At 41.0% G+C, this 16,529-nt stretch overlaps 1 protein-coding gene and 1 long non-coding RNA gene across 7 annotated transcripts in view; one reads left to right on the top strand and one right to left on the bottom strand.

The window, feature by feature from the left end:
* tcf7l1a (transcription factor 7 like 1a) overlaps positions 1–9,514 on the bottom strand; it is a 64,284-nt gene extending 54,770 nt beyond the window's left edge. For 2 of the 3 annotated variants that reach the window (XM_088624166.1, XM_088624165.1), the window contains exons 1-3: positions 8,461–9,513; positions 8,260–8,332; positions 8,011–8,138 (exon numbers count right to left, since the gene is read on the bottom strand). In XM_088624166.1, coding sequence (XP_088480292.1) covers positions 8,011–8,138; positions 8,260–8,332; positions 8,461–8,646 — 387 coding nt within the window. In that variant the 5' untranslated portion in view covers positions 8,647–9,513. Of the gene's footprint in view, positions 1–8,010; positions 8,139–8,259; positions 8,333–8,460 lie in introns of all 3 variants that reach the window. The other variant, XM_088624168.1, reaches the window with a different exon arrangement.
* A 1,790-nt stretch (positions 9,515–11,304) lies between these two features.
* LOC148674220 (uncharacterized) lies at positions 11,305–16,287 on the top strand. Of its 4 annotated transcripts, none has more exons than XR_015935276.1 (6): positions 11,305–11,714; positions 12,201–12,290; positions 12,368–12,453; positions 12,534–12,816; positions 13,259–13,384; positions 15,299–16,287. It is a non-coding gene; the product is annotated as an uncharacterized LOC148674220 (long non-coding RNA). The 4 variants fall into 4 exon arrangements; XR_015935278.1 differs by having other exon boundaries at positions 13,285–13,384; XR_015935275.1 differs by having other exon boundaries at positions 12,749–12,816.
* Positions 16,288–16,529: the final 242 nt, after the last annotated feature.

The raw sequence follows: 16,529 nt of genomic DNA on the forward strand, positions 1-16,529 counted from the left end.
TTACCTTCAGCATACACTGCTATGCACAGGCCCTTCGAAATCTGCAACCACCCGCGACAAACAGTACAGCTCTCTTAAACATAAAAGCCAAACGCAAGCTTCTGGACTTGTTGGTTTTTCCTGAGAAAATAAAAAATCCACCTGCGATATATTAAACCCAAGAAATGCCAGGCATGTTTGCGAGAGGCCGTTTTATGAAAACACTGGCTCGCCAGCTTTTAGGTTTCCGGCAGCACCTCAGCAAGCAGGACACGTTACTGAAGTGTAAGTCGGAGACAATATGCCTTCTGTAGCAGAGCGCAGTTTTTCACGAACGCCACCACCAACCACCCACCCACCCCCCCCCCCCCACCCGGTCTCCATCTCGCTCTCTCTCCCGACTGCACAGAGTGAGTGCGGAGAAGGTTTTAACTGTCGACAGGACCACTGTTTGTTTATGTAAGGAGAGGCCTTTTTATACCCAGGGACAATTCCACTGTTTACTTTACATTGTCTCCAAGGTCTTAAAATACCAAAACCAGCAGAGAAAAAAAAAAAAAGATGTAGAATAATTGGACGTGTTCAAACAACTTCATTGCGTGATTTCTCCATGCTTCCAACTTTTCCCACTCCCCCCCGACTGCACCACCGACTACCCTGCCACTAGGACCAGGCGGTGTAATTAGTGTTTTGGGTGAGGCCTGGTTGTTTGGGTGCATGTGAAAAGCACTGTTTATAGAGCTTACCGGGGGCTAAAGCACAATAATACGGGGAGTTTCTGCTTTGGTAAAAGGCTTTTTAAATATTAGATTGCTACAGAAAGCCTGATGTAAGCATTTCAGAAACCTTTCTATTACTGCTCCTTGAAACCCCTTATTAAAAGGTCTGAACGCAGATCCATATTTAAGTGATGCTTAGGCCAGTGTTGTTACCCATCCATATTAAACCAGTTCTCTTAACCATAGAGGAGCTCAAACAACACAACCATACACTGTCCCTGAGCTACTTTGCCCAGGACTGCTGGTCACACTGAACTACAAAACCAACTGAAGCCCAGTGATTTAACCACTGGATTACTGAATACCTCTGGCAATACTGAACACACTGATGTGTCGCACTCTAACCACCAAGTTACTCAGCCTCTCAGGTCTTAAAAAAAAAAACAGCCCAGCCTCATCCCTCAACACAGACTGAGGCACGCTAATCTATGGCATCCAAATTGCAAATGATTTCAGCCATCTCTGACAAGTCAGATTTCTTGCCAGTTCTCTTACAGTCGGAGAAAAAGGAAAGCTTAACTGTTTGTCCCATGGACAAAGAACTAACTGAAAGTGCTCACAAAAGCACAGACAGAAATAAAGCTGCTCCTAAACTCTCTGAGGATTACTGAGGAATTTCAACACTGAGGAGCAGGACTTAAAATATGGGAGTTTTTTTTACTCAGACTCATAATTCTTAAATGCATTACAGCTAAGTAATGGTCTAAAGCTAGAAAATGTGTGTGTGTGGGGGGGTTAGCACATATACACAGGGCTCTCATACTTAAGGCTCTGCACTTTTCAGGCCAGTTGTTCTTCTGCAAGGGTATTGGGCGATGCGATGATGCACAGCCATAAATCAAGATTAGTCTCAATCCTCTGTATATATGCAACCACTTCCAGAACATGGGAGAGATCAGATGAGATATAGGGGCACTTTAGCACAACCTACTGATTTGGTTACTTAGGGTCTTTCTAATCTCTAGACCTTGTCGAAGTGCTTCTTGAGGGATCACAAGCCTGCTTCTGCAGCATTTTTAATCTTGAAGCTGTTTGTTCCAAGATGCCACGACTTCGTGTCACACGAGTGCCTACGTTCGGGGTTTTCAATTGCGGAAATCAAAACCCACAGAGTCTTCTGTTTTTTGTGAAGGTCTCTATACCTCCCTTTCTGAATTACTCTGGTTGCACATTAGTCAACCCATTCTACAGCTGTGAAGTCCGTTGTTTAATAGTATCATGCTCAAAACGTGTTTATCAAGTTCATTACCTCTACTGGCTTAATTAGTATAAAAAAATATTCCTTTTAATACTATTTAAGTGTGTTTTTGTCATGAGACAAATGAAGAAAATATACAGAGGAATAGAAAATTAACATTCTTTAAGGTAGGCTAGCAACTAGACACTTGTGGAACAGATGACGTCTATTTTAGACATCAAGCGTTTCGTCACAATTAGTTTCGAGTGCCAATTCTGTGTGTTTTATGCAAGGTACACTCTTCAAGAGGGACGCCAACACAAGAAAACAAAATCCACATCTTGACGTCTGTCTGGGTGCATTAACGTGCCTCAAATACATTTAATCCCACAGCATTAATTGAACTGAATTGCATGAATGGAAAAATTGTAGGTCAAAACATTTGTGAAACTACCATTAGGGTTTGTAACAGGGACTTATGCACTCACAATCCCAGTCATGAGTAATCTTCAACGAGTTAAGCCCTGTTTGAGAGCAGATCCAGCTCATTTTGAGGTATATTTCGTTCTTGTTATTTCAATTTTTTTAAGCCCAGTTTGATGAAAAGCAAAAAGAGGGTGGTACCTACAGCTCTCTCCCAAAGAGCCGGTAAAGGGCACCTTAGGGAGTGAAAAGAATCTTTTTCTCCAACCACGAACCATAAACCAAGGTTAGAGTTACATGCAAAACACAGAAACAGCCTAGAAAGGAAACTGGCGCCTATATACACACACAATGCTGCCTCACAGAAGGCTTTTATAAAAGCTCAAAATCTGCCAATCCGGTGCAGACATTCTTATAAGGCTCGCAAAGTGACAATGTAAAGCTTTTCTGTTACACAGACTGGCCCCTTCCATCCTTCCCTCTTGATTTTTAAATCATATCAATCAAAAGAGGTTTAAAGGAATGATAGAAAATGAACAGACGTATTTGCAGATCTTTACAGCCTTCAATCTTTCGAAAGCGGAACAAAAGACTACTACTATCGGCCGAGGTATTTACTCTTTCCTTTCAGCGTCCTGGAGAGACGGCACGACTCCACATCCGAAACCTTGAGTATGAATGAGAAATATCTCAGCACAAACATGTAAGGCCTGCACATTGCTACACTTAAGATAAAGGCGTCTATGACCAAGTACAGTTCATACAGTACTCTCTGCTGGGTTCACGACTCCACTCAGAACAGAAGGATCAGGCAGACTTGCCAGCAGGCCCCAATAAATACCCAATACCCCTCCAGTTGGCTTGAGCATTTCTCAAGGCCTCTCACTCAAATCATATAGCCAAGCTGTTGAGCAAGCACCACAACTCTTCCAAAGTCAGATCATCCAGAGGCCTAAAGACCTAAATGAAGATCCTAAGATGTTTTGATTTAACCCCAGAGCAAAATTCAAACCCCACCGTTTGCATTCGTAATATATAATATTGATCATTCTAATCAAGGATATTTCTTGAAGACCACGGCTTAGAACTTCAAGTGCTGCATATAATACATATGTTGATTGATAATGACAGGGACTCTTCTCATAGTTTTCACCAGTGATTCAAATGCAGCTATCGGGGAAAGAAACTGCATCCAAGGCAGTACTAGCAAATCTTTTGTGTCACATCGTTTAAATCACTGGTCCTTCCATAAAAATCAGGGCCAACAACCGAGGAAAACCTCGGCAGCCATCTGACTGAGTACCAACATAAATCTAGAAAACATGCAGTAATTAACATTTTTATTTGATTTGCTGTGCAAAAGCTGCAGCTTTAAAGAGCAGTTTTAAAGCCAGTGGAAAACAAAATATACACAAGTATTCAAATAAGCAAATTTTAACTTTTTAATTTGCTCACGGAGATCAGAGTTTCTTCAAAAAGCTTGATGATTTTTTCTGTTTAGAGCAGATCTTAAGGGAGTTTTTAAGAACTTCTTAACTCCAGTGAAGCAACATTTTTCCCTTCCCTCTTCTGCTACAAAGAGACCCTGGAGCTCCAGCCCTACACAGCGAGCTGCTGGCCAGTACGCAATGGTGGCTTAGGCCTCGTTCTGTAAATAACCCGATCAGCCAGCCATTGTCCTCCTATGTTTTCTAACAGGGCGTGCTGATTGACGGGTCTAACTCAAGGAACATCCCCGTTTTCCTATTTTTGTGGTCTGGAAAATGCTAAATGAGCCTGTTTGAGACACTTGAGAGGGATCGAATGTTTTCATCACCCTTCCCTGGACGGCACCGCCATCTGTTTCCATTTTCCATAAAATCTAAGTAGTCAAAGATTTCTCCATTGCTGCTTTTTATTTCCCTTTCCAGAGCTAACAGCAGAGGGGCAGTGGTGGGGTGTCTATGACGTTCCATCATGACAGCGGTCGTTAAACAACACAGTAGGGTCATGCTTTCGGTCACCAGTATTTTGTTCTTCTCCTCCATAAAAGAAAGAAAATAACTACTAAACATGGTATGATGCTTTCCATGTGAAGCTCTGAGATGCAACGGGAGGCTAGGAGGTTAGAGCACAATTTATTCAAAACCGAATGCATGTAAAGACTTTCTAGACGCTGCAGATCAGAGAGCTCTGAAGTAAAGGAGGGCCGAAAAGTAGGGCTGAAAGACTGAGAACTCGTGAAAGCCTGAAACTTATAAAAGGAGTATACAGTCAATCTGCACAAAGACAACCTGTTGAGCTCAGACAACGTGACATGGGTCGGTTTAAGTAAAGGTATGCAAAACTGTTTTCTAGCAAAGCACAAAAATGCTTGCAAGACATAATAAAGATGCAAGAAGTAAACACTGCCAGTATACCGTACATCTCTGTCAAACAGATAGCCCACTGACAAATCATCTTCTCTCTGCCCCCACTGTCTAAGGAAACATTCAATGGCATCCAAAATCTGTACTTCCAATTTAACCTTTCAGCTGAAAGTAAAATCGCATCAATAACTATGATATGCAATGGATTCATATACTTTCTTAGCTGCTTTTGTATACCGGTAGTTTTTTAAAAAGTCAAGATTGCCCAAGGAAACTCTCCTGTTTAGTTCACACCTGAAGAAGCCAAAACGTTGGGTTTTCTTTCTTCCTTTTTTCAGCTTGGAATAAACCTATTACTTGTTCCTTTGCAGCCTACGCATGCCGACGCAGCTACCCACCTGGACTACTATCTCCTGTTTAGTGTCTGGGTGCCTCTATCTTGTAATGGGGAGAACATAAAGGACAAAAGCGCTAAAGACAGCTCAGAATGTTAGGCAAGGAATTCTGCACACAAATGTTCGAAAAGGGCTACTGGCTACCGACACTCTGCTCCTGCGCTAGCACACACAGGTATGCACCTTCTGAATGGGAGCAGCCATTAGGTTAATGAGCGCCAATGGGGACCTCCAATGAAGTCATCAAGAGCCTGCTCAGAATAACAATAGTCAACTAACGCTTTTCTGAGTGAATAGAGGGAGGGATAGTTGATATGGAAAACTGGGAGAGACCAGTTAAAGGGGGGGGGGGGGAGGGGGGGCTATCCAGCACTGGACTCTTTATCACTTGTCTGGTTTTGATCAAATTATTTGTTTTTAGCAGAGGGAAGAGGCCATGATAGGGATGAGGAAGGGCAAAAACCAAATAGGAACATGTTAGCTGGAATTAAAAAGTGACCACCTGTTCCAAACAATAAAAGATTGTTAAATTTAAACAGGCAAATTGCATTAAGGAATTTTACTAAAATATGCAACAATTCGATTTTTTTACCTCAGACCAAGCCTAAAAGTTTTTAGTGCTGTCAAGTTAAAAAAAAAAAACTAAAATACTGTGACTGGCTCGATTCTGCAAGAATCATGCCTTGTAGGCTATAGTACAGTGACTGCAGTGCAAGCTCAGCCATGCTGTGCTGGTATGATTTACTAATGCGTATTTGTCTGAATAAAAATCTAAATCTCATTTCTCTGCCTGCCTCATAGTTTACAAGAACGTCCGCACTCCCTTTTTAACCCAATTCAATTAATCCTGAGGTCTGACGTTAAGTCTAAAAGGGGTGATGACCTCTCCCACTCGCATACCCAGAAACCTGTAACTCAGCCCAGGACTGGCCCACATCACTACGCGTTGCCTGCAAGTTAAATATTGAAGGGATCATTGCAGTGGTTTTGAATGCCCAAGCAGTCAAACCACAACAAATGCACCAGAAATGTTCTTGTGAAGGTTTAAATGCTCCCCAAAATAATTTGTATTAAAGCATACATCACTCTTCATTCAGAAATCTGGGACATTTTGCAACAACCTACTTTATCGCTATGGAAAATGGTTAAAGATGGATAGAAAATGACGGTGTTTGAGGGGAGTTTTTGCTTTGACTAATTTACACTGGAACATTTGTTCTACATTGTTCTCTACCGTCATTCATTATGTAGGCCTATTTAATCACAACGCAATTAAGAAGACTCTTGACCCTTGAGAAATAATATAGCTTCTTATCTATATCTCAAAAGCACTTTATATATATGTAAACTAGCCTACTAACGTCGTTCAATTCAGGAAAAGCTTTTAAAGTTCAACCGCGTATGAGGTTTCTTCATTTTTGAAGCAGCAGACAATCCCTCCAATATGCACATGACTAGTTTTGAAACAAAGTACTGATGGAATTGACGCTTGCAGCAAGACCTATCCAAAAGTAATTTAGTTTTCCGCGATTTAGGGTTAACTACCCTATTCCGATTCATTTCGTACGCGTAGCGAGTAGTTGAATAGTAAGAACTCCAGACAACTGCAGTTGGGCTTCTGACACAGCCACGCTAACAGTTCGCAGTATTGTACTTCTCCCAAGTGCTGCTGTCAAGGAGACATTTGATTGAAACCACAGCACCACTCCGTGTAATAGCTTTTAACTCGCGAGTCTCCAAAACCCCCACCGAAATTAATCGCACTTTAATTAGCTAACAATAACAACCTTGTCTGGGTTTCATGGCGATATAAGCTTACTCATGACTGATAGTTTCCGAAGCTTGGAGAATAAAGCAGTCTATATACCACGTTACGGCACATATGTTATTACACGCGACATACAACGAAATGATCCTTCTCCAACAGGAGAACCTTTGTAACCTCTGTTGCTGCGAACTTTAACATTGTTTTATTTTGTTAATGGAGCTCTCAAAACTGACACTTAAACGACATTTTGGGCAGTTCTGCGCGCGGAATTTCTACCCCTGTTGTTGCGTTTCGTGACAGAATGCAACTTACTACAAAAGGCTAGATAAATCGCCACTGTCTGGGCTTCTTTCCAGCTCAAGTGTCGGGTTAGTGGCCCCGTTGTTATCATAATACGCAATTAATACTGTGTTACAGGAGGAGACTCAAATCTCGGGAGTCCAATATTTATAGCAGGTATCGCAAAAGCCCACAATAAAATGTACGATTAAGCTTACTAATACGCCAGTTGAGATTCCCCTTCCCGACTTACACATTTTGCTGCTTAACTATGACCTTCCCCTCAGTTCCACCGGGACCGGGCAAAATACAAAACAAAGACGACACATTTTGCCTAAGTTAAAAACTCTGCATCTGTCCTCCGTCCCTCGCTACACTTCACAATCTTTTGTGCTTGCGTCCGAAAACTCTTCAACAAAACAGGACTTCCGTCCCGTTCTCAGGAAGGAGGAAAAGTTGCAAAACTTGCAACTGCAAACGTCTCGCCACAAAGTTTCTCTCCCCATCTTAACAATACCCGCAGATGAACCCTTCACCACACCGCATAAACACCAGACGAGAAACCAAGATTAAACACGAGGAAAGTTTGTATATAGGGCCGTTTTGTAACGTATAAGGCCTCTGCGTTTATTGTATTGGCTTTTGAAAGGACATCCCGAAATGAGCAAAGCACTGGTTGCTCCTTAAGAGACCACTCAAAGGGAATATGGCGCTCTGCTCTGGCAAAGAAGGGCAAAGTTTTTTTTTTTTGTAAACGCGTGTCTGGACCGCACTGACAGGGGCTGAAGAACGACTTACTCATTATACTATAGCGTGCAGTAGGTACAGAAATACAATGTAAAAGACTGATGATGGCACTCACCGTTCTCGCACTGGGAGACAGGGACCCGTTGGATAGGTAGGGGTTCGTAAGATCTGGGATCATTAGAAACGGATATCCAGGATAAGAGGGGCTCTTAAAAAAGCCTCCATCTTGCTGTCTTCTTAAGGCTTTTGGGAAAACAGCACCGAAGGCAAAGAGGGAGAGAACGAACAGCATTGTGAGACACAGGCTTAAAAGTTTTTCAGAAAACACTGCATTAAAACGGCAACAACTTGTGTGAATGGTTACCTTCGGTAAAGTAATCTCGGGGTTTCTCGTAACTTTCCGAGTCTTGCCTTGGCTGGGGACGCCTCTCCGCTTGCTAACACAGAAACAAGCAGACAAGAAAAAAAAACATGTAACTAGTTTAAAGTTTCAGAGTATTTTGTTAACTTCAAACGCTGGTTACGGCGAAATAGCACGAAAAATTGTCCCTATATTCATACTTACCTCAGAGTCTGAGGAACTGCTGTTATTTTCCGACTCGTTTACGAGGGACGACTTAACATCGTCCAGATCTCTCTCGGCAGATACATTTTCGGAAATTTTCTCCTCTTGCTCTCCCTCGTCTTTGAAGGAGATCATCTCATCGTTAGCCCCCAAATCATCTCCTCCGCCGCCGTTCAGCTGTGGCATTTTTGTAAGTCACTAAGATTCTCTTAATCCCCTTGAAAATAAAAATATGTTTCAAATGATTTGTAATATCCCCGTCTTCGCGTCGTGGAAACAAGCAGAATCTTGCAGTAGCGCGCTTTCGCTTGTTTCTCATAAACTTTGCCTTTATTCTGTTCCCACGGTTTCAAATCTTCGCGTTAAAATACATTCTGGGAATCGCTCCACTTTCCATCGTTAAAAATCGGAAGATATTTTCATATAATCCACATAAACAGGTTTTAAAGTTCAAAAAGGTAAAAACAAAAAGACACCCAGATTTGCAGTGGCAAGCTCTGCTGTGTTGTTTTTCTACCGCTCCGTCCGAGCGAGGGTTGAACAGTGCGGCTTCGACCCCCTTTACCTGCTGAATTTCAGAGGTAGATACAAAACAAAAACGAACAAAACTGAAGAAAAAAGAAAAAAAAGTACCCCTTAAAAATCATCCCTTAAGATCCATACGTAAATATTAGCCTATTCTCGCTCAGCGAGAGGAAAAAAAAATCAACTTTCGGGAGTCTGTTCCTCAAATGTTTTGCACTGCAGCTACATGAAGAAAACAAAACGCATTTAACTTTGCTAGAAAGTTTCGGCGACAAAGTTTCCTGGGAATTCCTGTCGGACGGGAGATTAAAAAAACATTTTTTTGTAATGCTTATAAATCCCGTCCTGGTTTAGTTGCAGTTCATTGTTGAATACAACGTGTACAATGCAGATACATCGTAACGTATTATCGCTATTGAGAATCCTGCATGGTTTGGGGGGAAAAAAACAGCTCTTGCAATTCTTTCTACATCGAGTGACGAGGAATGTGCAACTATGCTAGTTTGCTCGCTGAACTGGAAGGAAGAGAGGCTTGATTAAAACGCAGAGGAGGAGTTTGCGATGAAAACCGACACTTCATTCACTAGCGCCTGACGGGGAGTATCCTTAAAGGAGCCCGGCTCGAACAGTGGGGAGTGGGGGGAGCAAGTTAAGTATTTAATCGCTAGAGTCGCGTAGTTTGACTCGAGCGCAGCCAAATCGAACGGTACTTTATCGGAGCGAGAGCGGGGAATTGGCCAGGGCCCACATGTGTTCACGGTCAACTTTTGGGAACAGCAAATCTAATCCGGGATGCTGTCATTGGGCACTTGAAAAAAAGAGCTCTTGGTGGACAGAACCCTGTTAACAAATATTCCGTACTCACAGCATCCCACAGTCCGGGAAGTATAGCCAGTGAAGTGAGTTTGAATTGAGGCTCCCGAGGTCTGGCAATAGCAATGTTCACCTCCCAGGAAGGCAACTTTATCGTGATTTGCAAAAGTACGGAGGCATTTCTCCTTACGAAAGTGATCTTAAAGTCTCTATAGAAATGTCCCTAAAGTACTCACTGCATAGAATTGGAGCGTTTCTATATAAACATGTGGGTCAGATTTATATTATTTCTGTAAAGGTTTGTAAAGCCGGGCTACTGTCGTTAAGGACTTGCGCATAGGTGTGCTGCATACAGTATTAGCAGTTAAAAGGATAATGTAAATTACGAACCTCTGTAGATGATTCTACTTTGTTACGCAAAATGTGACAAAAATGAAATAAGTCTGATATTATTAATATTACCGTTTATAGAAGTGTACAACCGTTTGCCAGAGCAGTGGAGATGAAAATGTATAGAACGAAATAGCCTATAGTTACCAATTCTAATTGCCCCAATATCAAAAGCAATTATTAAATTGATAACTAAAATCACGATATTTTAAAATGAAAAACGACTGAAACTTGTTTTCATCTTGATGACTTAACGATGAACAAAAAAAAATGCACACGTGTAATTTTACAATCAAATGTTTGTTAAATGCTCGCAGGAACATCGCTTTGCGTTTCACAGAAATAAAATGGCAATTCATAACATGCTCCCTTTAGAACAAAGACGTCCACATTGTTTTTCTAATTTAAATATTAAAAATGCGATATATAAAAAACGAGGAATGAAGCTCTGTAACTGTATAACTGTGCTTCAGCACGCGAGAGGCGGGAACTTCATTTGTCCCTCTGCGGGGGTCAGTTTTCCCGTCTCTTTCACATAAGGGTGAAATATTTAGCTGACACATTACAACAGCCCCGATGTCTCCAACACAATAGTGGTCTGCTTCCAACTGTTCCAATACGGTGCAGTTGTCAAAATCAAGCTTTAAGGTTCAACTGGTTTTAAATTTGGAATACACGCATTTCATCTCGCAAACTTGTTAGACTTTTTAAAATCTTATCCCATATTGCAGCATATATACACTGCAGACCAACGTGTGTTTAAAAAAATTAAACACTAATCGTGTGTATATATAAAAAAAAGCTTAAGAATTATATACTTTGTACTTTAATGTTTATTTTCCTAGCGCTTTCGTTTTTGGCAGAAGTGCGTGTGCTCTCAACTGAAATAAATATTATAAATGTGTTTATAAATGTGTTTAGAATGTTGTAAATTGCTTAACCGATGCTTAATTCATCAACACTTTCCAGCATAGTGTACCATAAACAGCTTCCTTGTGGGTTTTTGATAGGGAGAGAATTATTTTTATATCTTAACTGATCACTTAACATCACTGGTCACTTGTGATGTCTTGATACTATTAAATAAAGATTAAAACATGTAGCCCAGATGTAGGATTTTCTGAATTGCAGGGAGCCTGCCTGTGATCTTCTTCAGTTTCATGTAGACTTTCAACATAATCTGTTTTGATCATCCACGAAAGTTAAGTTAACTTGTGCGTAATGGAGACATGTGAGGTCATTTCTCTTTTTTTTGTTTTGTTCCATGGTCACGTTGGAACGTCGAATCTTAAAAATATAGATTCCTTCTAGATCGTGGAATGGAAACAAACATGTGACCCAGCTTTTTTTTTCTCCCTTGCACTTCATTAATACACAGCGGAGCGAAGGCAGGATGAGGGCAAGCTGATTGATCAAAGCTAAAATCTGAAAGCAAAGACATCTAGCATACTGTACAGCAGCTGCCGGCAACTCCAGTCTCTGAAGGCTGTGTGGTCTTCTGCATTTCATTCCACCTCAGGTCTCAGGTACTGGATTCAGCTCGTTATTAGCTTAGCTCACCAGATATTTATTTATATAGTTATGTTGCTGAAATAATTCTGCAAAATCTGCAGACCTGTGGCCCACAGTTTCAGACTGCTCACCACAGAGGAGGACCAAAAGTAAATATGTCATTTCAGTACATTTTATGGTTAGGGCACAGGTTAAAAAAGGGTCATTTTTTAAATTTTAGGAAGAACACGAGGGTGGGACAGCATTAAAATGGTTGTGATTTTTTATAGTTTTGAGAGGATATCTCATCCACCTAGAAAGCTGATGTTAAGTCCAATTTAAATCAAAAACTCTTGCCCCACTTGCTCATACCATGCCACTTTGTGATACAAATACTGGCCAGAGGTGTCCAGGTCCTTTTAATGAGAAAACCTCTATCAGTTACTGATATTGGGATTTGTGAAATAAACAGATGGGTTGAAGTTTTCATTTAATCCAGATGTTTGTTTTTATCCACACAGAAGTTTCGGTATCAGACGTGCTCCCCGAACTCCCTTGCACAGCCTATCAGATGGAAAACTGAAAAGACTGATGACTGCCTCTCCCAAAGGGTACTGCGTCCCATTCAGTAACAGTTCACGCAGCTGCGCTGTCACAGTCCCGCCAGGTCTGTATCATTTCATTCCAGGCTCCTATTGGTGGTGGAAACAAGCCCGGCCGATTGGATAGCGTTTCTGCGCCAGACCTGCACTTTCTGTGGGATTAATTAAAAAGGTACAAAGACACCATGTTTTGTTTTTCCTACAGTAAAATGTAACTAATGTGTAATGCTTAGAAGATGCATTGCTTTCTAGCTCCTTGACTTCAAGAACAGCGGCAATGTCTACAGACCCAGTGAAATGAAGGTGCGAGTATGTCCTGTAATTAAAGACATCATTTCAGTTTAGACTTTTAAGAACCACACGACTAAAAGAATTCAAAATCCCAGTGATTTAATCTCGTTGGAATGAGAATACAGTCTCTAAGAGACAGAGACTACAGTCGTGGAATTAAAGTCTCGTGATTGCAGGAGAACAGCGTAGAGCAGTGGGCAGCAGTCCGGATTTCGAACTGGAAGGCTGTGGGTTCAGATCCCAGGTGAGACGCTCCTGTTGTACCCTTGAGCATAGTGTGTCACCCAGGTTGCCCCAGTAAAATCCTCAGCTGTATCAGTGGGAATAATGTAAACTGCTTGGGATAAAAGGGTCAGCTAGATAGATGAGTAATTTGCAGGTTATTTCTCTGTAGTTGGGGAGATCAGTCTGTAGGGCCCTCTTCTCCCTTGTGTATTTTCTACCTGGGACTCCTGGTATTTCAAATCCGATACTGGCCCTCCCCGAGGTTTGCCAGCTGCCAAAAGCTGTGTCATAATGACAGGGTATGAAATGAGTCTTAATTACACACTGCCACGTTAATTGCATGTTAGCGCATCAGAACAATAGGGGATTGGCAGAATAGGAGAGCTGTGTATCAGCATGGATAAGCAGGTTTGTTATTGGGGCTTTAGCCAGGGCTTTGTGACGAAATCCCCTCTCAATAGGTGTGATCTCTGGCCCTCCCACTTAGACAAGGCCTGCTGGCTGCAGAGTGAGACATGCACTGCCTAGAAAAAAACAGGAGGAGGTGGGAAGCACACTTAGCAGACAAGATTTGTAGAAACAAGAAGGTAAGTGTTTGAATTTCCCTTTTTTGATTTCTCTCATTTTCATCATTTGCATGTATACATTCAGATGACGCTTTTATTGGAAGCAACTTATATCTTGCACTCGTTTAGTGTGTTTAGTAGAGAAAAAGTCGGGGAAAGAAGTATGTTCAAGGATACAATGACAGGTTCCCACCTGCAATTTGAGCTCACAGCCTTCCAGATAGAAGTCTGGAACCATACCCTGTGCTTCACACTGCTGACCAGAAGCAAAATGTGCAATTGTCCCCATACTATCGCTTTATGAAATCACCTTGATTATGCTGAGCTGGGAGCACTGAAGACATATACATGCAGGTCTGCTGGGAATCCATACTGCCTGGCAAGCTGCTTTTTTTTTTAACCTGTGTGTCTATGACAGAGGAAAGAGCTTCTGCTGGCACAGTCTAGTTCTGCAAATGCAATCCACAGCACACTGAACCCAGGTCCAGTTAACCATGTGCTGTCACTGAACCTGTCCCTTCAAGACTGTAGGACGCTCTGGTTCACAGCTGTCTCTTTGAAGCCTATTACAAGCAATTTATTGTAGAATTTATAGCACGGCAAGTAATGACGCCTGCACAAATCACAAAGATATGCATTCTTTGGGATATGCAATAGGTAAGTACCAAAATAAATAAAAAAAAAAAACAACCAGGTGCTTTTTTATCAATGATCAATTTGCCCTCATCTGCCAAAGAAGTATATCTAAATATGATGCTATTTTAACCACGTTCTGACCTCAGGTCTGTATGGGTTCATGAGTAAGGAAAAAAGGAGACAAGGTGGCACAGTGGGAATCCCAGTTCGAAGGTAAGCTTTGTCACTGAGTCAGTGTGTCAAGCCAGGTAATGTCTGTGCTGATGACTGACATCAAGAGCGTTTAACACACAGTGTGCTCACTAGTAATTGCATTCGAGCAGTACGTTTCTTTGGCTAGAAACCATCTCTTGACTGGGAAATTCTTTATTATTGCCATAAGAAAGAACTGCTGACATGACAGGAGGCACTGTTCACACAAAGGCAGTTCATGCAGTTTGTAAAGTCTCTCTTCCCCAGCTTCACTTTTATTTTTATCCAAGACAGGTAGTAGGTGTCATAGGTTACATGAAAATTTCCTTGTTTGACTAGTGAAATAATAATAATCACATTGCAATTATTATTCCTTCCAAGACAGAAATGTTCCATGTTTAATGCGCCACGATTTTTGCTGTGTATAATTCAATCCTGTCGCTCTGCAATTGAAATAAATATGAAGGCCAAGGCAGCAGGAGCTGTGCTGAGGGGGATGAATTATTCAGACCCTGATATATTAAATTATATGAAAGATAAATTATTGACATGTTGACTTCTTGCTTTTCCAAAATGGGGGATTTTGCTCCCAATTTCCTCTTCCTACAGCAACTAAACATAACAGCAGATCCCGATCCCGATCTCTTGAAAAAATAACCCCTTAAGCTGGTATTCGTTAACCCTCATCCTCACTAGGGCCAATACAACCTAATTTGTACAAGGACAGGGTCCTCAACACTCACCCCCCCCTTACAGCAGAAATAGAATTTAAGGAAACTTCCACTGTTGTAGAACAGTTATAATTTCATGTATGTTGTGTCGGACATCAATAAAATCTAAATACTAGTTTCACAAAGCTTTCGATACGTATATTGTGACACAGAATAACACCGCAATTTAAATGAATTAAAAATACTTCTGGATCCTTCCCAGAGCCACTTAACACATCCTTATATAATGGTCTGTGTCGGTATTATTTTTTCAGCCTTGACACAAAAGGCACTTGTACTAACCTTTTTACTATAAAGTGAAATATCACATTTTAGTCAGTATTCCTTTACTTCTAGCATTAATCAGCTACATTTTGACTTGTGTTTTTTTTTTCAGAATTACCTTTCAAAATGACTCAGTGACCAGAGACATTTACAATAATATTCATCTGCCATTGCTCTTAGTAGAGCTGGTAGTTCTAAGAAGACTTCCCCTCTTGTGGATGTAGATTAACGCAAGGGCAAGTGATTATAGCTGCTGAGGTCAGCAACTAACACGTTTTTAACCACTTTATTGCATCAGTAGGTGACAATGTGACTCTACAACAATGTCAATGATGTTAATAGAACAGTGGTTTGTTTCCTGTAAATCACCTGATTTCACTCTCCAATGTTTGGAAAGTCTACAGGTGATCACCAATAAAAGGAGGTGATCCTTGGATGCTCAGTGTAAACGAAGTACTGTTGACAGTGATACTTGTTATAGACCTCTGCTGTGTCAATTTTGGTATTTAAAATTTAGGGCAATAGCACAGAGTAGTGGTTAAAAGGGTTGAATTTTGTGTAGGATGCTGCTGTTGTGTCTTCCAGTAAAACCTGATGCAAAAGCAGATACTCTTTAAGAATGACTTTTTTAACCTTTTCTACACCTACAGTAAAGCTCTTTGAGGTGCAGTTTTATGCATATTATTATTATTATTATTATTATTATTATTATTATTATTAACAGATCCAATGCACAGTAGGTAAGTTGGGAAATTACTTCACCTGCTGAATCAAGAGAAAACCATAGTGATTGAGCAGGCTGTTTAGCCACAATGACGCGGTAGCACCTCATACCCTTACAAAATGTGCCTTGGGAATAATATCATTGTTTCTGATTTGTCTTGATTGTCAATTGATTTATAAGAACATAAGAAAGGGTGCAAACAACAGGAGTCTGTTCAGACATTCTATCATGTTTGGCTGATAGTAACTAATAGATCCAATCATCTCATTCAACCTTTTCGTAAAATGAACCAGGTTATCTGCTTCAGCAAGGTGGCTCTCGACCCCTAACCTAAAAGCTTTTGTAAATAAAAAAGTATTTACTGTAAAAATGGACTCCTGTGTTTTCTACTTGAGGCATATTTGGAACTTTTTTTAAATAGAATCTGTACTTTACTTCAACCCTGTGCCCTTTGCAAAGTTGCAGGAATGCCCTGATTCAGGTGTATTACGCAAAATGTAACCAACTGGACTGCAGGAGACAGAAACTCTGAATGTCCGTATGTGTGATACAGTGCCAACCCTACTGTGGGCGTGTCTGATACAGTCACATGCCCACAGTGAGTGTGTCAGATATAGGA

This window comes from Lepisosteus platostomus, chromosome 3 (assembly GCF_059453375.1).
Source record: "Lepisosteus platostomus isolate fLepPlt1 chromosome 3, fLepPlt1.hap1, whole genome shotgun sequence".
Taxonomy (NCBI): Eukaryota; Metazoa; Chordata; class Actinopteri; order Semionotiformes; family Lepisosteidae; genus Lepisosteus; species Lepisosteus platostomus.